The sequence below is a fragment of the Watersipora subatra genome, chromosome 7 (assembly GCF_963576615.1).
Source record: "Watersipora subatra chromosome 7, tzWatSuba1.1, whole genome shotgun sequence".
NCBI classification, from domain to species: domain Eukaryota; kingdom Metazoa; phylum Bryozoa; class Gymnolaemata; order Cheilostomatida; family Watersiporidae; genus Watersipora; species Watersipora subatra.
In genome coordinates, this window is record NC_088714.1 from 18,898,681 (window position 1) to 18,920,824 (window position 22,144).

Here is a 22,144-nt window from a genome sequence, read left to right on the forward strand (position 1 = left end):
AGTTTGTCCTTTCTGAGAGATCTTAGTCTCAGCTGACCCTCCTGGTTCCTGGGCGGTTCCTCAAACCTCCAGATCTTAGAGAAAACCTGCTGCTACCATCATGCCCCCACCATCCCCCGCCATGGGCAGAAGTAAGGCGTTAAGTGGAGACTCCGGCAACAATAGAGACCACCTTAAGATCAAAAGTATTCCATTGGAAGGAGAGAGCGTCATGTCATCAGCCACTGCCAAAGATCTCACAACACCACACTGTGCTGAACAAGCTGCTGTAGCCGGATACCTGCTTGCAAAAGACCGTGCTGAACAGACGACTTCAGCCGAAGACCTGCTTCCAGGAGACTGCGCTGAGCCAACAAAAAAGCCAGAGACTTTGCTTTAGAAGGAGAATGTGCACCATAAAAATAAAACATGGGCACTGCTGGTGAGCAGCTGTTACTCGATTCAAGCAAAAATGCAGTGTGAACCTTGAAATAACGTCGGGAAAGATTCCAGACTCTCAGCAACGTTTAGTAAACACCAGACTCTTAACCTTTTCTAAAGGAGAATTTCCAAACTCTGTCGTGAAACCTTGCATTTCTAAGAATACCCAGAGTATCAGGGCCTCTTAGAGGCCTAAGGTAAAACTATCAGGTTCTACTCGAAGAGACCCCAGACTCTTGGGAGAAACCCATGTTTTCCTATGTGCACTTGAGTGTGCAAAAGGTCAGCAAGTAGTCGCTTACAGACTATTCAGGCTGCTGAGGACTAGGCCTTATGGGATCTCCCAAAATCTAGGTGAACATTTCCTGCGAAAAAGCCGCTTCTATCAAACAGAAGGAGGTGTGATATTATCAGCTCGCTACAACTCTGGCTTGACCGGAAGTAAAGAGAAAAATTCGAGATCGTTAGTGGAGATCTTACAATCGTTCTTTTACGGCTTGAAGCTCGGTAAGTAAAGGCGTGCTTGCTTTTGTCTTCTGCTAAGTAACAACTTAATAAGAGCCCATTGAACTAAAGGCTTTTTAGTTCACATAAATAGCTAGTCAACTAAACAGTTCTACTTGTGTAGAACATAAAATCACTGATGATTTTTAATAAATTTGCTGTTAGTATTCATGCATTATTCAGCATGTAAGTATTTATTGCAAGACTACATCTCATTAAGGCATATTCTACAAAATTCAACACACTGCAAATAGATTCAAACTTTAAAAGCATTTGTGTAAATCTATATAGGATATAGAGATATTAGTATTATATATTGATATAATATAAATCAAATTTGTTTTCTTTACTTTTGGTCATAAAATTGTAAAGATCTTCACTCTTTTTTTTAAACAATTTTAAACATGCTCTAGTTGGATTCACATTTCATTTTCAGAGCATGTTTCATTTCTAGCTTTGCTAGAAAGCTATATTTGAGTTTATTATATTAGCTAGAAAGTTAGTAGGCTACTAGGGCAGTTAGATTCTGCATTTCACTGCCAGTCACTGAGCACTTTTAAATTTTAACTTATTCAAACTATCTAACCCAGGGTTGATGTTTACTGCACTAAATTGGGTTTGAAAGGTATACTTACTCTCCATCATCAAAGAATAGTTTGCTGACAACCGTCAGTGATCCATGAGCTTCACACGTCAGCTGAGCATAAGAGTATTGTCCGATGGCAGCTATTTGAGCTAAAATTAGGCCTAAGAATTCTCCCATATAGCTTTCACAAATAGCGATGTTGATCACAATGGTAAAGTTGAAATAGTCTTTCATTACAATATACTACCATTTTTACTAAATCTGACCGATTTTTTTCAAAAATTTGAGCTTTAAAAAACAAAAAATAATGAGTGTAAGCTTTAGAAGAAATGCCTGTTATCTACAGTGACAGCAAGAAAAGAGACAATTTTATAGAAGTAGAAAGTAACTACAATAACCTTGAAATAGACCACTAGTTGAGTTCTCAAAGAAAAATCTGTCTCCTATCTTGGAGTTACTAAATCCATTGCCAAGTATATTAGCAAAGATATCTCCTATTAGACCTCTTTGTACTAGTCATACTAACAAAGTTAGTACATAGACAAAGTAAAGTGATCTGAAAATGGTGTTCTATAGACAAAGTTATCAGTACTATAAAAATGTATTTTTTCTCTAGTATTTTGTTCTACAAAAATAGTTTCATCAATCAAACCGCTATTAATTATTTTGAACCTATTTTCTTTGTTTAACTTGCAGACAAGTTCACAATTTATTTTCAACTTGAGATTGAACTATTAATAACACTTCCAGTAGATCTCTGACTGAGACTCTGACCAGTTTAACGAAAAAACTAAATCTGTAAAATTCATAGATTCCTTAGATGATTACGTTATTGTGAAAAAGTACTTTTTAATAAAAAGTGGTTTTAAAGAAATTACAGTAAATTTTGTTCAAAATGGTTATTCATTAAATTAAAATGTTAATTGACTTGAATTAGTCTTCAAAGCTTCAAGGCAACACTGGTACTGAAATATTTAAATTACTAGGTACAAAAATCTTTGCTTTTAAAAATAAAACACAACGAGCACTGGTTTAACAAGTTTAGATCATAAATGCTGTTATGATAACATCTAAATGTAGTCGTTAACATTTATTTTTGCCCTTGCAAACAACTTTAAATTATTTTTTCAGCAGTATAACTCAGGTTAATATTGTGGTGGGCACTTGGCCACGACCTTGTATTCCTGTAAACAGTTTTATATGTGTATGTTGTGGTATTATTTTTATTATGTCGTTGTTATTTGTTCATCTATATCGCTATGCCTTCATTCTGATGTATCGCTTTTATAATGTGGTAGATGCCGTGCCGTGACTTTGTAATTCCTGCAAATATTTTATATGTGTATGTTATGTTGTTAATTTTATTTCATCATTGTTATTTGTTCGTTATACTATATCGCTATGCCTTCGTTATGTTGTATCACTGTTGTATCATAGTATTATAGCCATGCCAACGCGTTAGCGACTCCATTTATATTCATTGTTATACGGTTTTTACTCGGTTCCCTTATCCGGAACGGGTGACATGAATATATATAAAGGAGTGCTCCCTCAGTTGAGCAGAGTAATAGCCATGCACTCCCCGGCTAGTAGAATTTCCTTCCTGAATAAAAGTGACCGAAACCATACTCATACTCCCTACTTGATGTAATAGTCTAGATCGTTCCAAAGCAAAGGGCTGGTAAATTTCTGTACAATATCAACCAATTATGAGCCGCCACTCAATGAAGGCTTTAAGTGCTTTAAAAGACCTTAGATCTTAATTCAAGCTCTAAAGTAGTGATTCAAGTTATCACACTTTCAACTATCATTTGTGCTCACCATACTTATGATTTATTTACAGACATTTACTGCACGATTTTAAAAGCTGCCATATTCCAAAATATTCCATGTGCAAATAAATTCAATAAGTACAATATGATCTACATTTAAATCTTAATTTGAATGGTTTAAATGTTGAAAGGGTTTAAATAAACTCAAATGTCAATTCAACTTCATTCTAAAATAGTTGTATCAGTAACTGCCACCTTTACTTGTTAGTGTGGCAAAATTTTACATTTAATACACAAATTTTAATATCTCTTCCAGTATTCTTTCAGCTGTTATGTTTGCTGTCTTTGAATTGCATTTATTTTTACGCCAAGGGTTCCTAACCAGGGAGGTATTCCCCCTAGGGTGGAGGTGGAACGAGACACGAGACGTCTCGAGTATCGACCTGTCTCGTCTCGTATCGGTCTCGTCTCGACTTAACTACTGCCAAACTCGAGACAGGAAATAGAACTAAAGCGCCTGCGCACGGCTGTTAAAACATGGCTTCTTACGGTAGCGACAACTCCATATATTGTAATGGATTGCAGGCAACTGCCTTTAAAGTTATACCCGGTACGCTACTACCTGTTGCTATTGATTATGTTGGCCACTGAGTCTAATCGTGTAGTCCGGACAACAGCCCTGTTATATTTTAGTTCGGTTCTGTGTCCTTAAAACAGATACCGGGTCGTATCTAATTACTCTTCGGATAATCCAATTTAATAAATAACACTTTTGCGGGTAAAATGTCTGTATTTTATCGTATCGTGTCTAAACACCAACTGCCCTTCATAAGATTCGGCCCTTTTTTTACGTATATACTACCAATTGCGAGTAAAACTTGCCCGGACACGGAGAAACGAACGAAAGGCCGTGTCGACCATAGTCCGTGTTCGGTTAACAATGACGTTTTGTTAGCTCAATATAAGAATATACATGTGCATGTATACAGTAATTAATATAATTTCATGAGTACAATTTAAATATAATTCACGTACTACAGTTAATACACAAACAACACTTAACATTAATAAAACGGTAAGAATGAAAGTATTATCGTGTGTTCTTTTAGTTGCGGTATTTCTTTGTAGAGTGACGGCTATCGGTTTCATTACATTAAAAAGTAAGAACTATTCAATAGATGGTAAAAATATACATGTACAAAGCAATATGTTTATAATAATTATGATCAATCAAGCTCAAAATTCTTAGAATATATAACTTCGGTATTTTAGAGCTGTTTGTGTCACTTGTGTTTACAAAAACTACATGCATATCACTATTAAAATGTTGTATTTAAATCGTTTACACCAGGCGAAAATTCAATTTAAAAATAGTTTTATTAATTTTATATATACCAAGTAGCTAGTACTTGTGTAGTGAAATCATCACCAAATGCTCATTATTTTACTGTCTCTTGTCTCGAGTCTCAAATTTTTACAAGACAGTGTCTCGAGTCTCGAACTTAAAAAACCTGTCTTGTTCCACCTCTACCCTAGGGGGATTTATATATACAGGGGGAAACAGAGAAGAGTCTGATTTGTTAAACTTTTAATTTATATCTTTCAGTGCCGTGTGAGTTTGGGTTTCATCATTCAACATTTTTGTTTTATCTATAACACAAGTTGCTAATAATGAGCTACTAGTCAGAACCCAGATATATATGAACACATACATTCAGACTTTGATTGGATAGTAAGTTAACTTAGTCATAAACCAATTCACCGCCATGCCGAAGGTTATGTATTGTTGTGTGTTGTATGCATGCTGTATAAAAATTAATAATTACGTTGTTATATATTTAGATATGTACAATAAAATGAGATTATAATTTGTATCGGTTGTTTTTAGTCATGCTAGTTAAAGTGGGTGGAGAATCAGGTTTATGAAAAGGCATAAGAGGGAACTGAATGAAAAAGGTTGGGAGCCCTTGCTTTACGCTGTTCTTCGGACAGTTTGCATTGCTGGGTCAGACTCGCAAAGCTTGTTTACACAGTTAATAGACGGTGGACAAAATTTAAGATGAGCAATCATAAATCTTAAATATATTTCAATGGGTTGTTTTTTGATCAGTTATTGACGGTTATCCATATTTTTAGGTTACAGATTTATCTGCAGAAAGTGTATTGGAGAAAGTCGAAACCGTAGATGCCCAGGTTCTTGAGGTTTATGGGAAAGATACCATGAATAATTCTTGTTTGTTCAAGTGTAAAGAATTCTATTGACAATTCAACTGTGGCAGCATGCAAGCTCAAATATTAAAAACATTATTGTTACAAAATCTGATAATTTGGTTTAATAAGGTGTGAATGTTAACATTTAGCTAAAACCTAGAACATATTTTTATAGCATGATAATAGGAAGTTGAAGTAATCAAGAGAATTCCAAAATAAAAATGGAACTCAATAATATTTACCACTCTCACAAAACTTTCCTAAAACATTCAACTTTATTCAACATCAAACATTACAAAAAGTTTAAAATATACAAGAACATGTGAAAGGTTTTTAACCAAGATGCATTGTTTTGCAATAAAAATGAAGCAGTTAAAATTAACTAATCTGAAACAACTCAACAAGATATTCTTTAACCATGGTACAAGATGCTAGTAAACCAAAACCAGACGGAAGACAAACTCTATTGCATTATCTAAGCCCATACATGTATGAGGTGATATCACACACGGGTGTTGTACAGCATCATAAATAATAAGTCCTTAGGTTGTGTAGAAACGAGAGGTTGACTTGTCTCTTACAATCTGTTTAATCAACTGACTAGCATGCAAGAAAATAGCAAGTCATGTCATATTAGGAGAATGAGTCACTCAAAGCAAAAAACAACAATTGCGTAAGTAGGTCATTTCTGCTAGCCTTTGGGAATAAGACGTAAACAATGAACATTTGATTAGAATTTGTGTGGTTATTTATAACTACAATCACATACCACTATCATACAGCATTATGGCGGTAAGTGATAAAATGTTACATAAGCTATTAGCCTTCTTGATTTTTTTGCAAATACTGTAAGGTAGGAAACACCAAAATCACAAGGACAAAACTCAAAATGACATATATTAATAATATTCAACTGATATGTAAAAATTACTTCAAGAGATCAAAGTAAGCTATGAGTTTTGTAGCCAATCTAGTAAAGTCTAATAGAGTAGCTACACTTAGAACCCTGTAGTTAATGAATTGTTCAGAAGATTCTCACAATCCCATCAGCACTTAATTCCCCATGCTAGTAGTTGTTCAAACCAGTTTAATTTATATGATCTAGTTATCCTACCCATGAACACACTTTTTGTGTTTAGAGAAACCTCCGCAGTTGATATGCTAATTTTTGTCGCCATCAACAAAAATATGTTGAATGCGTCACTTTATAGACGATTATAGAAAATGATAATTATAAAAACACTGAAACATTACTTGGGTATGTTAGATATCAAGAAGGAGGATTAAACAGAGTTCAGTTTTCTGTCCTACTAAGATCAGCTGCAGTACTGAAAAGGTGTTGGACTTTGTAGGTTAAGGTTTCTAACCAGATATCAACAAGAACTGGTCGAAGAGCTGAGACAAGAGCTCATTGCAATAATAATGATACTAATAATACTAGTATTAATACTAATAAGTGTAGTTTGAAGCATCATGAAAAAATGCTACCATTCATGATCTGTCTGTGTGGTCAGTTGAGCCAGGCACCATCACAAGGTGATTTGCTGAGCGCTAAAACATTGACTTGTATAGCCAAGGCTTTAATAGAGTGTACCACTACAATCAAGGTTCTATTAGGTGACCAAGTTTTCTGCACTCAACTATAGGCAATAGCTTGAACAGAAGTGAGGGTGACTCAACAATTTGTACGAATAATTAAAGGTCTTGCAAATGCACCTCAACCACCACCATAAACTACCATAAACATCTGGTGAGTGTTCATGATTGAAAATTGACATGATATTATTGTTGAAAATACAAATTCAAAGCAATTTTTTTAACTACACAGTATAGCATAGCTAGAAATCAACACGTATTCTATGGCAATCTTTTAAAATTGGAGTACAGTACAACAGATTGTCAGCCTCGTGATAATAGTTCTTTTCAGGAGTGCTAGCAGTCATTACACAGAGTGGAAAAGTTTTGTTTACAAAATTGTATTCACTGAAGCTTTGTCTGTTGATCTGATAATTAGTATCAAAAGTTCCATTACCTACTGCAGTAATTAGACTTTTCTTGGCAGTGTGAGTGTAGAATTTACAGAGCTCAAGTGTGCATAACCTGGTTTGATCTGATAATTGGTAAAGTCAGCACTGATCAACCATCTAAATCTTAAAGCGCAGACAGGAGCCTTTTAGAAGTTTTATTTATATCTAATTTCTAAACAATAAATGAATATCTGCAGGATCAGAAAATTGGAAATGATTACCAATATCTCCCTTAACATGACAAGTTACTGTGAAGTAAGTGTGAGAATTAAATGTTTGTTAGCTATGTCTGATATTGATCAGTAATAAAAAGAGGTGCACCATTCAGTGGAACTAGTCCAGATAATCCTGTGGTGGTAATTCTGAGTCTTGCATATATTAAAACTGTTACATTATTAGAGCTTTTTGAAGAATAAAATTGCTCTCTCAAGAAGAACAAAATCTTACATGAATACTTGACAAGAGGATTTTTTTAATATCATTCACTCGTAGTGTACTCGTACTTGATACACTTGGAGTTGGTCTGTGTTTATTAAGTACAAAAGACAGACCAATTTAACATATAAGCAGCGTATTGCTCTTTTGAATGGTGATGGTTTTAGCAACTTGTAAGACCACTGAGAATATGCTAGTTCCACCCTCTAACATGAGAGGTAGGATAAATGACAAGTTATTGTGAAGTAGGTGTGAGAATTAAATGTTCGTTAACTATGTCCAACATTGATCAGTAATAAAAAGAGGTGCAACATTCAGTGAAACTATTAGAGGTAATCCTCTCTCAAAAAGAACAAAATCGTGTATGGATACTTGACAGAAGAATTTTTTAATGTCATTTACGTGGAGTTCAAACAGACATGTTTTTATTGAATACTAAATACAAAGCAATCTAACAGATAAGCACCGTTTTCTATTATGAATGATGGTTTTAGCCACTCTGTAAGACCACTCAGAATATGCTAGTTCCCTCCTCTAACATGAGAGGTAGGATACATGACAAGTTATTGTGAAGTAGGTGTGAGAATTAAATGTTCGTTAACTACACGTACATGTATGTATGACATTGATCAATAATAAAAAGAGGTGTTCTAGTATGGTGAAACTATTACTACACTTCCCCATTTGGTGAAACTAGTCCAGATAATCCTGTGGTGGTTATCCTGAGTCTTGCATACATTAAAACTGTTACATTATTAGATCTTTTTGTAAGATAAAATTGCTCTCACAAAAAGAACAAAAACTTATATGAATACTTGACAGGAGGATTATTTGCCGTTAATGCCATTTACATGGCATTAAAACACACATGCGTTTGAGTACTAAACACAAACCAATTTAACAGATTAGAATTGTTTTTCTCTTGAATCATGATAGCATTAGCTACCTTCTAAAACCACTCAGAATATGCTAGTTCTCTCCTATAACATAATAGCTAGAGAAACGATTTTCAATAGCTGTGAGCGGTCAATACAGTGAATGACACTCAGAGCTCTCTTCACGCTCAGAAACTAGCATTGTTCATCCTCATTGTAGTTTGGGTTAGAACATAACATGATGTTGAGATCCTTGCAGTTCATACTATAAAAATGATCCCTAAGAGTATGATCTTACCTTCTTTATAGATGAAGCAATTATTACTAGTTGCAATTAATTACTAATTACAACTTGGTCATGAGGCCAAGTTTACCTGTAGCATTCAAAAAGGTACAAACTAAACTACGACCTGTAGGATATAAACTGCAATCTTTACTACATTCTGTAGGATATAAACTACAATCTAAACTACAATCTGTAGGATATAAACTACAATCTAAACTACAGTCTGTAGGATATAAACTACAATCTAAACTACAGTCTGTAGGATATAAACTACAATCTAAACTACAGTCTGTAGGATATAAACACAATCTAAACTACATTCTGTAGGATATAAACTACTATCTAAACTACAGTATATAGACTATAAACTACAATCTAAACTACATTCTGTAGGATATAAAATACAATCTAAACTACAGTCTATAGGAGATAAACTAAAATCTAAACTACATTCTGTAGGATATAAACTACAATCTAAACTACAGTATATAGGATATAAACTACAATCTAAACTACATTCTGTAGGATATAAAATACAATCTAAACTACAGTCTATAGGAGATAAACTACAATCTAAACTACATTCTGTATGATATAAACTACAATCTAAACTACATTCTGTAGGATATAAAATACAATCTAAACTACAGTCTGTAGGATATAAAATACAATCTAAACTACAGTCTATAGGATATAAACTACAGTCTAAACTACAATCTGTAGGATATAAACTACAATCTAAACTACATTCTGTAGGATATAAAATACAATCTTAACTACAGTCTATAGGAGATAAACTACAATCTAAACTACAGTCTATAGGATATAAACTACAGTCTAAACTACAATCTGTAGGATATAAACTACAATCTAAACTACATTCTGTAGGATATAAAATACAATCTAAACTACAATCTGTAGGATATAAAATACAATCTAAACTACAGTCTATAGGATATAAACTACAGTCTAAACTACAATCTGTAGGATATAAAATACAATCTAAACTACAGTCTGTAGGATATAAACTACAATATAAACTACAGTCTGTAGAATATAAACTAAAATCTAAAATACAATCTGTAGGATACAAACTACAATCTAAACTACATTCTGTAGGATACAAACTACAATCTAAACTACAATCTGTAGGATATAAACTACAATCTAAACCACAGTCTGTAGGATATAAACTACAATCTAAACTGCAGTCTGTAGGATATAAACTACAATCTAAACTACATTCTGTAGGATATAAACTACAATCTAAACTACATTCTGTAGGATATAAAATACAATCTAAACTACAGTCTATAGGAGATAAACTACAATCTAAACTACATTCTGTAGGATATAAAATACAATCTAAACTACAGTCTGTAGGATATAAAATACAATCTAAACTACAGTCTATAGGATATAAACTACAATCTAAACTACAGTCTGTAGGATATAAACTAGAATCTAAACTACAATATGTAGGGTATAAACTACAATATAAACTACAGTCTGTAGAATGTAAACTAAAATCTAAACTACATTCTGTAGGATATAGTTTAGAGTGTAAAACTTCTAGTTATGAACTTGCTATGGACGAATTTCATAGCCTTTGAACATCTGCCAAAAATGTATGGCAGGGAGGAGACAGTATATGTTAGGACTATGAAATTAGTTACTTGCTTCCAAACATGTGATGAAAATGAAAGTGATTAGTTAAAACCTGAGAAAGTCAGCAGAAATTTAAACTTTAGAAACAAGGATAAGAAAAAAACTTTGATTTTGCAATAGCTTTTAATAGACTCAGAGAGTCAATGCTATGTAGGCATTTGATGCAGGAAAATTATTTAGATTGAGCAAGGTTATATGAGTAAGATAACTTACTCATGGTTCAGAGCCTATTTTAGAGGGAGCAAAGGGTAAGACTAAGTAAAAGCATTGCAGTAATAGAGTGCAATAGTACTAAAAGTTGTGGTTCTGATTATTTAGAAAAATGTCATGAAGGTCATCAAGGTATTATGAAATGTCAAAGACGAGCTCAGCCAGGTGGTGGCCAGGTGGTGGCCAGGTGGTGGCCAGGTGGTGGCCAGGTGGTGGCCAGGTGACAGCGGTGTTATTGCAGATATGACAGACAGATGCAATTTTTGTATTATACATTTCAAAGTTAGGCATCAACCGATGCGAGAGCACGAGTTACCCACACAACCGTCGGATGTTATATATACAGATGTACTCCATTTCAGAAGTGGTTTGTATCTATTATTATTGACAACTTTTTAAATGGATTGAAGCTTTACTAACAAAAATTCAGAGATCTAGAATGGTAGTGAATGCCATGAAAAATGTGTTTTATAGGTTTGAAATACCAAAGTGGGTAAGGTCAGATGATGGCGCTTGTTATAGCAGCCACGTTCATAGGGCTGCTAAAGGAATCCCTAAACTTCCCAAACTTGGCAGCCACGAGTTTAGTAATTTTGTAAGAAAACAAAGTTTCAGATTAAGTACTATCAGCTCCAGATATCCATGTTCTAATGGCTTAGCAGAGAGTACAGTCTAAACTGTAAAATCTGTGTTGCGCAAGACCTATGATAAAGGTGTCGCTTTGTCAGCCTATAGGAAAGCTCTATTGCCATCGGGATATTTGTCTAATGAATTTATGTTTGGCCAATCAATGGGGTCAACCTCATTCATACCCTATGAAAGTCATGTAGATTATGGTCAGTTCAATGAGTATGACTAGGATAGGAAAAACAGGGCAAAACAACTCCTCAAACTTTTACCTGGAGAAGATGTCCAGGTAAAAGGCTCCTGTTAAGGCTCCTGCTGACATAGGAAATAAAGATACTGTGTTGAGAGAGGATACCTCTTCTGATAGTTACTGGGTTAAAACGGAACAGAGTGAAATCCAGGGAGACAGGAAACACCTTTTTGATTTTACCCTGATTCTTCTGGTGGCTGGGACACATCCGATAGGCGCAAGGGTGGTGAAGGCCAGCCGTCAGGCACCCTCAGAGATACCCGAACTGAAATCTTTCTCCCCTGACATGAATAATTACCCGTACTAGTCACACAGCTAGCCACACCCAGGTTACGACTCAGGCAAAATTACCTGCAGACAACGAGCTATCTGTCAGCGGGGAGGCTCATTTAGCTCCCCACACCTCAAAACAAGGAGGTGCAGAGCATTTTGCTATCACAGCATCTTGTACTAGCTATAAGGCTAGCCATGCCAAACAGGTGGCGTAGAGACCCAAGAACACGCTTCTTGAGCTGATGCCATAGATACACAGGAATCCCTAGAAGCCAAAAAGAATGTCGAGGAACTAGGTTAAGATGCTGAGTTCAACATTCACCCATTTTCCGAGTCAGATGACCCAATGTTAGAAGGAGGATAGAGCAATTAGGGTGATTTGTCAGGGCATGGGAGCAGGTAAAACAGGAACAAGTGTGTGCACAGGATTTACAGGTTTAAGCAAAAGACAGCAGGTTTCTAGATTGGCGAGAGCTGCTACAGCCTAGCGTGTACGTATGGGAGGAGGATAACTCAACCCATCCAGGTAAAAGCAATTTCAACTTTAGTATTATATTATCATCTGGTTCACAGGCTATCTTCATGTTCATGTATGAGTGTTGTGTTGATTTGACACCTTGGGAGAACTTGCTAACTTCACTTACTTCCAGTGTGGCTAGCACCTCAGCAAGTTCATGATGACCGCAGACCCTATTAGTGTACCAGCGGCTAGTATGCATGCGTGTCTGCCACCGTGTCTGAAGCTTGTTGCTTTCTAACACGCTTAATATTATGATTGCTTCCTGGTGGTAGCCAGATCTATGTTTGAACTCCAACGGTTACAGTGTTCATTTTAAAATCCCAAAGAAAGGAAAGGGCATGTTATATATGCTTCTATGCATATAATTATAGGCTCTTAGGCTATGATGGGCTCACAAGACTCCGGATTAGGACGTCACGTGACAACACGGCTATTTATACAAAGTAACCGGGCTACAAGATCCTCTTATTTGACTTCTTCTTACTGGTAAGTGACCAGTAGGAATCAAAGAAAAATTTTTTGCAAATTTTTCAATCTTGTGTCAAATGCTTTAATTTAACCTAAACAGTGTAGCATTATTAGCTATGTATTTTTTGGTGTTTTGTGAGTTTTTATGTTGGCTTGCTTTTTAATGAAAATAACGATGCTGGCACTTAGAGAGCTAATAATTGCATGTAAGATCTTTTGGCCAAGAAGAAATTATTAGAGGGTTAAAGGGGTAAACTGGTAACTTTTGATTGAAAGTTACAGAAATCAATGTGTTTAACTTGAATAATTTTTCTTATTCATTCCTGACAGCTAGTCCTCATAATTGAAAAAAAATGGCAGTTATTAAAAATATTTTACAATACTTCTTGCGTGATCAGTAATGAAGCAAGTTTTGAACTTTATAATACAAAGGTTGTATAAGACTGAAGTACCTGTTTTATCATAGTTCTAAAATACTAAAATAAGTGAAATACATTTCGATACTCTAAAGTCATCTCTTTTGCAACCTTAGTTTACTATTATTCACTTTGCATTATTTTATCCTTGTTCCTATTTATTTGTTTAATTCTCTTCAGTATTGCTTGAGTACACTCATATTGTAGTTCTGTCTTGCACATGTGTTTTGCTTTCTTATAAATTATTACAACTATTTGCTAAGGATGAGTCTATAAAATGTTTTAAGTGGTGTAGTGTTACTTAGCTTCACATGATTGATTGTTTAAGATTGCGAACGTAGAAGATAAATTGTACAACTGCCGCGTGTAGGAAGCGAAGAGATAAGTGTTTTATTGCCGATATCCATGCATGCATATAATGATAATTCCGCATTGTATATGTGCGAATATATACGATATATATATGAATGCCACATCTCCCTTTTTATCCAAAAGGCCAACTGAGTAAGCGGACAATATGTATGAGTATAATAAAGGGATAGCTGTAAGCAAGTATAAGCATAAAATACAATATAATGCAGACCTACGCAAACTAACCAAGCCTAGAGGTTGAGGCGGTTTGGAGGTCTACGCGCCCGGTTGCTACGGCGTGGAGATGGAGTAATCTGGGGTCCCTGAGCAGTTTGATTGATCGGCTGTAGACTGCTAAGCGTGGGAGTTGTAGGTCTAGCTTGGTGGTTGTCACAAGTATGGTTGTCAGGTAACGGGGTGAGTGAATGTCGGTTACGTCGTACCTCGTGTGAACTAGTCTGAATCGCAAACAAATTGTCGGGAAGTCTCTGTCTTACAGTACCTGTCCTACCTAAGTCTCAGACGTAAACATTGTCGTCAGGTTCTATGAGTGGTAGTGGTCGTGTATTGTGTCGGCGATCGTAGTTGTATTTCATTTGTTGTTTGTAAGTGTGTTCACGGTCTTTAATTAAGTCATAGTTTGGTATCATCGGGTTTAATAAAGAAGGATCTACGGGTAAATCACAGCGGAGTCGTCTGCACATGAGTAGTTCAGCCGGGGAGTATCCATTTCGAATTGGTGTATTTCGGTATGCAAGTAAAGCTTTGTAAGGGTCTGTAGATTTCTTGAGGAGATTTTTGACTGTTCTAACAGCGCGTTCAGCAGCTCCATTTCCTTGAGGATAATGTGGTGAGCTTGTGACACTCTGAAACGAGTAATCTTTGGCAAATTGGCAAAATTCTTGACTTGCGTACTGTGGTCCATTATCGGAAACAACGATTTCTGGAATGCCATGACGGGCGAAGATCGGTTTGAGTGATGTTATAGTCGATTTGCTGTCTAGATTTGACAGCTTGCTGATTTCAACATACCTTGAAAAATAATCTGTTACAATGACGTAATTCGATTGATTCCAGTAGAACAAGTCGGTTCCAACTCGTTGCCACGGTCTGTCTGGCAGACTGCTAGGTTTCAAGGGTTCTCGATGTTCGTCTTGGTTTACTTGACATGTGCGACAAGATTTGACCATCTCTGCCATTTCGGCGGATATACCAGGCCACCAAACAGATTGGCGAGCCCGCTCCCTACATTTCTGTATGCCTAAATGCCCACCATGTAATCGTCGAAGAATACTCAGGCGTTCCGACGGAGGTATTACGATACGTTTAGCATACAGCAATAAATCATCAACGAGTGTGAGTTGAGACTGAGCATGCCAGTATGGCTTGAGATGTGTGTCAACGTCGGATAAGTATGCTGGCCAACCTCGTTGGGTGTACTCAATCACAGATCGGAGAGTTGTGTCCTCTTGTTGCTTGTTCCTAAGCTCAACTAGTCGTTGTTCAGTTGCTGGTAGATTCGCTATGTCAGTAATTGCGCTCACGTCAACATCTTTTGCCAGCTCCACATCATCTTGGCTCGGTCTTCCAGAAGGTTGTCGCGACAATAGATCAGCTATATAGTTGGTTTTACCTGGAATATGCTCTACTGTAAATGCATACTTCATAGTTCTGATTCTTTGTCTCTGAATTCGCAGTGTCAGGTCATTGACGGCTTTTGAATTAAATATCGGTACCAACGGCTTGTGGTCGGTCTCAATTGTCACCTTTGGATGACCAAGGATATACATCTCGAATTTCATGCAAGCCCATGCAATGCCGAGAGCCTCTTTTTCGATAGGCGACCGTGTCTTTTCTGTGTCGGTCAAGGATCTGGATTTAGCTGCTACCAAGCGTCGAGTGCCATCGTCTTGTATTTGGAACAGCACTGCTCCTAAACCTTTGTTAGACGCGTCACACATGATGACCGTGCACCTTGTTGGGCTGTACCAAGCTAAGCATGGTGTAGCGTTGAGCTCTGTTTTAATGTCTATCACGGCTTGTTTTTGTGTAATGTCCCAGGTCCACGGCGAATCCTTTCTAAGCAATGCTCTTAAGGGATGGGTCAATTCGGTTATTCTGGGTGAGAACTTTCCGAGTTGATTGACAGATCCCAGAAATGACTGCAATTGTGTTTTGTTAGTCGGGTCGGGTATTGCGAGTACGTCCTGTATACGGTCGGGATCGGCGCTAACGCCTTCGGCACCTACATAATGACCTAAGAACTTTAACGAAGTTTGCCCGAATTTGCACTTTTTGTGGTTTAAAGTCATACCTACAGATCTTAGTCGTTCTAATACGCGACGTACACGAGCATCGTGCTCGGTTCTGCTAACGGTGCTGTACACTAACAAATCGTCCATATGGCAAACAACACCATCCATTCCCTCGAATATGTCTCTCATACAACGCTGAAATATGTCACCCGCACTGACTAGACCGAAGGGCACTCTGTTATAGCAGTATCTTCCGAAGGGGGTGATAAATGTTGTGAGTAGTCGTGAATTCTCAGCTAATGGTATTTGATGGTAACCCGAGTTTGCGTCTAGTTTGGTTAAAAACTTTGCGCCGGATATTTTAGCTAATGTACTGTCAACTGAGCTACTCGGGTGTGTATCTCGTCTTACAGCACGGTTCAGGTTAGTTAGATCGGTGCATATGCGGATTTGATTCGGGTCATCCTTTGGCACCAGGACCATTCCTGCGCACCAGTCGGTCGGTGTCGTAACCCTAGAAATTATGCCTTTCGACTCTAGATCTCCTAGTTGTCTCTTAACTATGGGTAACCTCGGTTGTGAAACCTCATATGGGACATGTAATGCGACCGGTTTGGCGTCGCCTCTGACCTCTATCGTATAAGGCTCAGTTAGCTTACCTAGGCCTGTAAAAACTTCAGGATATTCATCAAAAAATCTGCAATTAGAATCAGAAATTGATCTATCACATGGAACATTCATTACATAATCAGCGTCATAATGCACTAAACCTAAGGAAATGCATGCAGATCTACTTAAGAGATTAGTAGTTTGATTCTCAACTATATAAATGACCTCGTTAGCGTGTCTATTACCAACGCTCAACTTTGCGTCTACCTTTCCAACAACAGGTAATGCGAAGTTCTCAGGGCCTATGAGACGGCGGTCTGACTGGGTTATCTGATTATCATGCCACCCAATTTCACTACAAACTGAAACATCGGCGCCAGTATCAAGTTTAAAAGTTCGTTTTAATACCTGACCATTGTCTAGTGTAATGTCTAGTGTTGAAGTCCATGGTTTACTTGATTGACTAAGGTTCTTCACCTCTCCCAGGAAGTCGGTTGAATTGTCAATTGTGGTTACCTCTGTCACGTTTGGGTTGGCTTTACGGCATGCTACTTTCCAGTGGCCAACACTCTTGCAAAAGTCACACTTAGATTTGATAGCTGGCCAAGACTGCTTACTGTGCTGAGGGAATCTACCGCACCTGTGACATTTGGAGATGGTGGTGGGTTTAGACTGATGCTGTTTGGATAAAGCGTGTGCTTGAGGTTTATACGCTGTGGCTTTAGGCTTGTACGCAGTGTCACTACGGTGTTTGTCTTTAGTGTATTGGCTTCTACTACTAGACTTCACCATGTCTACTGTACTTCCTGTACCGTTTGCGCCTGACCTCACTACTGGTTGCGCTTGCTTGGCTGCATCAAAGCGTCTGCACAATGCAACGGCGTTTGCCAATGTCAAGTCTGCTTCCGATTGCAACTTTTCGCTCAAGCGATCATCGTTTACTCCCACAACTAGTCTATCTCGTATTAGTTGCTCTCTCAAAGTTCCGTATTCGCAGTACTCTGCCTGGCGGTATAGTTTATGTATATAAGTATCCATGTCATCTTGGCCTTGCACTAACTTGTTAAATTTTGCACGTTCCACAATTGTGTTAGTTCGAACGCCAAAGTAGTCGTTGAACGCCGCAATAACATTCTGGTGAGTGTCTTCGTTAATACCTCGAGCTAAAATAATGTCTTCAGCTTGTTCGCCAAGGGTATACACGAGAGTGTTTATTTGTTCTATCTCGGGTTGTTCGGCTAAATGGCTGGCATCTCTATAACGCATCCATCTAGCTCTCCAACGAGACCAATTGCCCGGATCTGTAAAGTCGAATTTATCCGGTGGGTTTAATCTTGGAGCGTGAAAACGTGGACGTTGGGCTGGTTCATCTTCATCCCCCATCACTATAAATGTGTGAGGATGACAATCGCTGCCACCATGTAGTGTTACTTAGCTTCACATGATTGATTGTTTAAGATTGCGAACGTAGAAGATAAATTGTACAACTGCCGCGTGTAGGAAGCGAAGAGATGTGTTTTATTGCCGATATCCATGCATGCATATAATGATAATTCCGCATTGTATATGTGCGAATATATACGATATATATATGAATGCCACAAGTGGGATAGTTGCTTTTAGGCTGTTTAGCAAGTTGAAAAAGTCAAAGCAGAAACACCTGTGTATCTAAAAATATTGATGTATTTTTATAGCAGTGATTTATTTATTTCTATTGTAACATATGCGTAGTACTGTAAACCAAACCCAATATAACAGTTATGGCTATCAATATCATTAGATATGATGATTTAACAATGTTGGCAGCTTAAATCCAACTAAACTCAATCCTTTACTGTTCAACAATTAACAAAACTTTGGTTAGCTGATTAACAATGACATAACAAAAAGTCAATACCAACCAGTTTTAAAACAACATTTCAAATATTCAAACTGAATTGTGTTGATCTAAAAGTTCATATAATGTGTCCATTCCCTGTTTATATATACCCTACTAACTTTCAAAAGAGCTTTACTTGTATACTGATCGCCAATTTGGACGCCTTGGAGGCGGCGTCCTTCTTGAAGGGTAAGTTTGTCGTCGTGTTGTGGTTCGTCGAGATGGGTAAGTTGGTCGTCGTCAAGTCATGCGTGGTGGTCAGTAAGTCGGACTCCTAGTAGGAGGGGTTAGAGAGTTGCATAAGGAGTAACCACCTGAGCTTCTACATCGCTCAGTTAAACGAGTTGGACCTGGACATCTGCAACTTCTACTTTGACCAACACATCTTCTATAGATGGTGCGACGACCTACAAGAGAGCAAAAGTTCGTTATTATTGGTAAACCTAAGAATAAAAGAAAACTACTTTTCTTTGTTTTATAAGCGATAAACTATAGTGATCTGCTTATGACTTTGAAATGCGCAAAATGAGATAAGTTTGTATTTGAGGCTTGAACTTTAACGTAATTGATATTGTATGTAAAGGCTTGTGGTGTTCTTGCATTACCATTTGGTAATGCAAGAACACCACAATTCTTTTTTAAAAAAAACATTTAAAATGTACCAAATTTTTAAAGAGCAATTTTAATATTTTACTACAAAAATTTTCTACTATTACTCTGTTATGCAGTTTTACATATAGCTGATGACTATAGTATTTGTAATCACCTGACTTGGATAAATTTAGACTTGAAACCAGACGAAAAATAACAAAAGACTGACAATAAGAACCAGTTCAAGAAGTTATTATTATTGTTTATTGATGATGTAATACAAACATTATGAGCTATTGAGATATTAACTATTTATGTGTTACTACATACCACGGCAACACGGGGTTGTACTATAAGTTAACCAATGGCAATCAGGTTGAGGCACATCTCCCCCTTCCCGCCAGAGATCAAGATCAAGTTCTGGGAAACTGGTACAGCTGACTGTTCGGGCTCCATTGCTAAAAATCAAATAAAGGGTCTTAAGAGAATGGTGAAATAGTTATGTATGGGAGCTTTAGTTACTCATTCAAATCACAAATATACGCAATTCGGAATTTGTAAAAAGAGACATTTATTTATATTTATCAATACAGTGTAAATAGCCAGTCAACTAAACAGTTCTACTTGTGCAGAACATAAAATCACTGATGAGTTTTTATATTAAATTTTCTGTTAGTATTCATTCATTGTTCATTATGTAGGTATTACGTTTGAGAAATCTACTTACTTTCCATCACCAAAGAATAGCTTGTTGACAATTGTCGGTAACCCATGAGCCTCACACGTCAGCTGAGCATAAGAGTATCGTCTGATGGCAGCGATTTGGGCTAAAATTAGGCCAAAGAATTCTCACAGATAGCTGTCACAAACAGCGATGCTGATCACAATGATAAAGTTGGAGTAGTCTTTTATTACAATATTCAACAATTTTTACTAAATCTGACAGCTTTTCTGCAAAAATTTGAGCTATAAAAACAAGGAATAATGAGCATAAGCTTTACAGTAAATTCCTGTAAACACAGCGACAGCATAAAAAAGACCATTTCAAATAAGATGAAAGTAACTACACTAACCTCGAGATAGACCACTAGTTGAGCTCTCAAAGAAAAATCTGTCTCCTTTTCTGGACCTACTAAATCCATCACCGAGTATATTAGCAAAGAGCTCTCCAATTAGACCTCCCGCTACTGGGAACTCTGTGACACCTTATAAGAAAGAACAAGAGTGACTGCCTAAGTAAACTACTAACAACTCTAAAACAACACCATAGACATAGGTATCAATAAACTGAATGAGCTACTCAGATACAGTTATAAAAGATACTGAGTATGATGTCAGAAGTCAAATCCAGTAGCATCAGCGAGGAAGCACACACTTAAGATATCTAAGTTCTACTACTGTTTCTACTACACATACATTATTTCAAAACTTGTTTTCAAAACTGTTGTCAGAAGACGAAAAAAAACAATTAATTGACACTCAATAACTTACGCAGTAACAGACTGCAAAAAATTGGTAGCTCCCCCGCCTCTCCTTATCCACTACCTATACACTTTTGAGCTGCGTTCCACAGTCCTGATAGTATAATACATTCAAGAGAAAATAATAATCAGTAGAGATTGGAAAGACAATCCACACTTACAACTATCAGTTTCGATATAGCGGATTCATTGTTGCGCAGCCATCACGTGTGTGCAAGTGCACCAGATATTTACCAGAACACCAAACAAAACCCGAACATAATTTGAAATAGATGCAAGCTAAGTAAAATTATAGTTTGGTTATAATTATGCTATAACTATAATTATTTTACTATAGCTATAGTATAATTATAGTAAAATTATAGCATAAAACGAAATCTTTACACTAGAAATTATTATTATTCATGTTTTGTATGTTATAGCTTTGTTAAACTATTCTATCCAGTTTTCTAAGAAATGAATCTAAAACTGGTATTAGAATCAATTAGACTTTAGAAAGGCAATCATCAAGTTTGGCTGTTAAAGATTTACTAGCTGCAAAGCAACGGCATCCAGTGGAAATGTTCACAATCACTGCGTTCTTACACGTATTGTACTTTTGTACCTGCAATATAGAGCTCAACATCGTTGACAGTCGAATAAATACTCCTCAGTTGATCAACAACATCTGAGGGGTGAGTAGCAAGTAGGTCATTGAAGTTCCTTGGTACAGAGAGTCTATAGTGTATCCTGTAAATATATTTAATTGGCTAGTTTGTCTATCTTGTTATATGTTGTCTTTGTAGAGTTACTATGACAGTTTAATTATTGATGCTATTTATCAATTTAACTGCCAATACTACTACTGCTACTACTACTACTACTACCACTACTGCTACTACTGCTATTACTACTACTATTATTACTACTACTACTACTATTACTACTACTACTACTACTATTACTACTACTATTACTACTACTGTTACTATTACTACTACTGTTACTATTACTACTACTACTGCTACTACTGCTTCTACTACTATAACTACTACTACTATAGCTGCTATTACTACTACTACTCTTACTACTATTACTATTACTACTACTACTATTACTACCACCATTAATAGTACTACTGCTACTGCGACTATTTCTGCCAGTACTGTTACTGATCTACTGATACTAAAACAACCACTACCAGTCTTAGAGATACTCTCAGCACTAGCTTTACTATAACCCTACTACTACTACTAGTATTAGAGATACTGTACAGCACTACTATAGCTCGTACTACCACTACTTTTGTAGACTCCTACTTCAATTCATCTAACTCGTACCATTTTTATTATTATTGGTATTATTATTGATTAGTCATTGCTAAAAATAGTTTGTTTACTGAAACATCAAAGTTCTAGCAAGGTTAAATAGATAACTCAAAAGTGATCGAC

The 22,144-nt window shown here is 36.6% G+C and overlaps 1 protein-coding gene and 1 non-coding gene across 3 annotated transcripts in view; both read right to left on the minus strand.

The window, feature by feature from the left end:
* Nucleotides 1–8,909: 8,909 nt before the first annotated feature.
* Nucleotides 8,910–9,126, minus strand: LOC137401270 (small nucleolar RNA U3). The gene has a single exon (XR_010979317.1). It is a non-coding gene; the product is annotated as a small nucleolar RNA U3 (small nucleolar RNA).
* Nucleotides 9,127–18,265: 9,139 nt separating this feature from the next.
* LOC137399387 (peroxidase-like) overlaps nt 18,266–22,144 on the minus strand; it is a 50,918-nt gene continuing 47,039 nt past the window's right edge. The window contains exons 14-18 of one of the 2 annotated variants that reach the window (XM_068085477.1): nt 21,319–21,443; nt 20,307–20,438; nt 19,961–20,060; nt 19,564–19,691; nt 18,266–19,049 (exon numbers count right to left, since the gene is read on the minus strand). In XM_068085477.1, coding sequence (XP_067941578.1) covers nt 18,901–19,049; nt 19,564–19,691; nt 19,961–20,060; nt 20,307–20,438; nt 21,319–21,443 — 634 coding nt within the window. In that variant the 3' untranslated portion in view covers nt 18,266–18,900. The remainder of the gene's footprint in view (nt 19,050–19,563; nt 19,692–19,960; nt 20,061–20,306; nt 20,439–21,318; nt 21,444–22,144) is intronic. The other variant, XM_068085478.1, reaches the window with a different exon arrangement.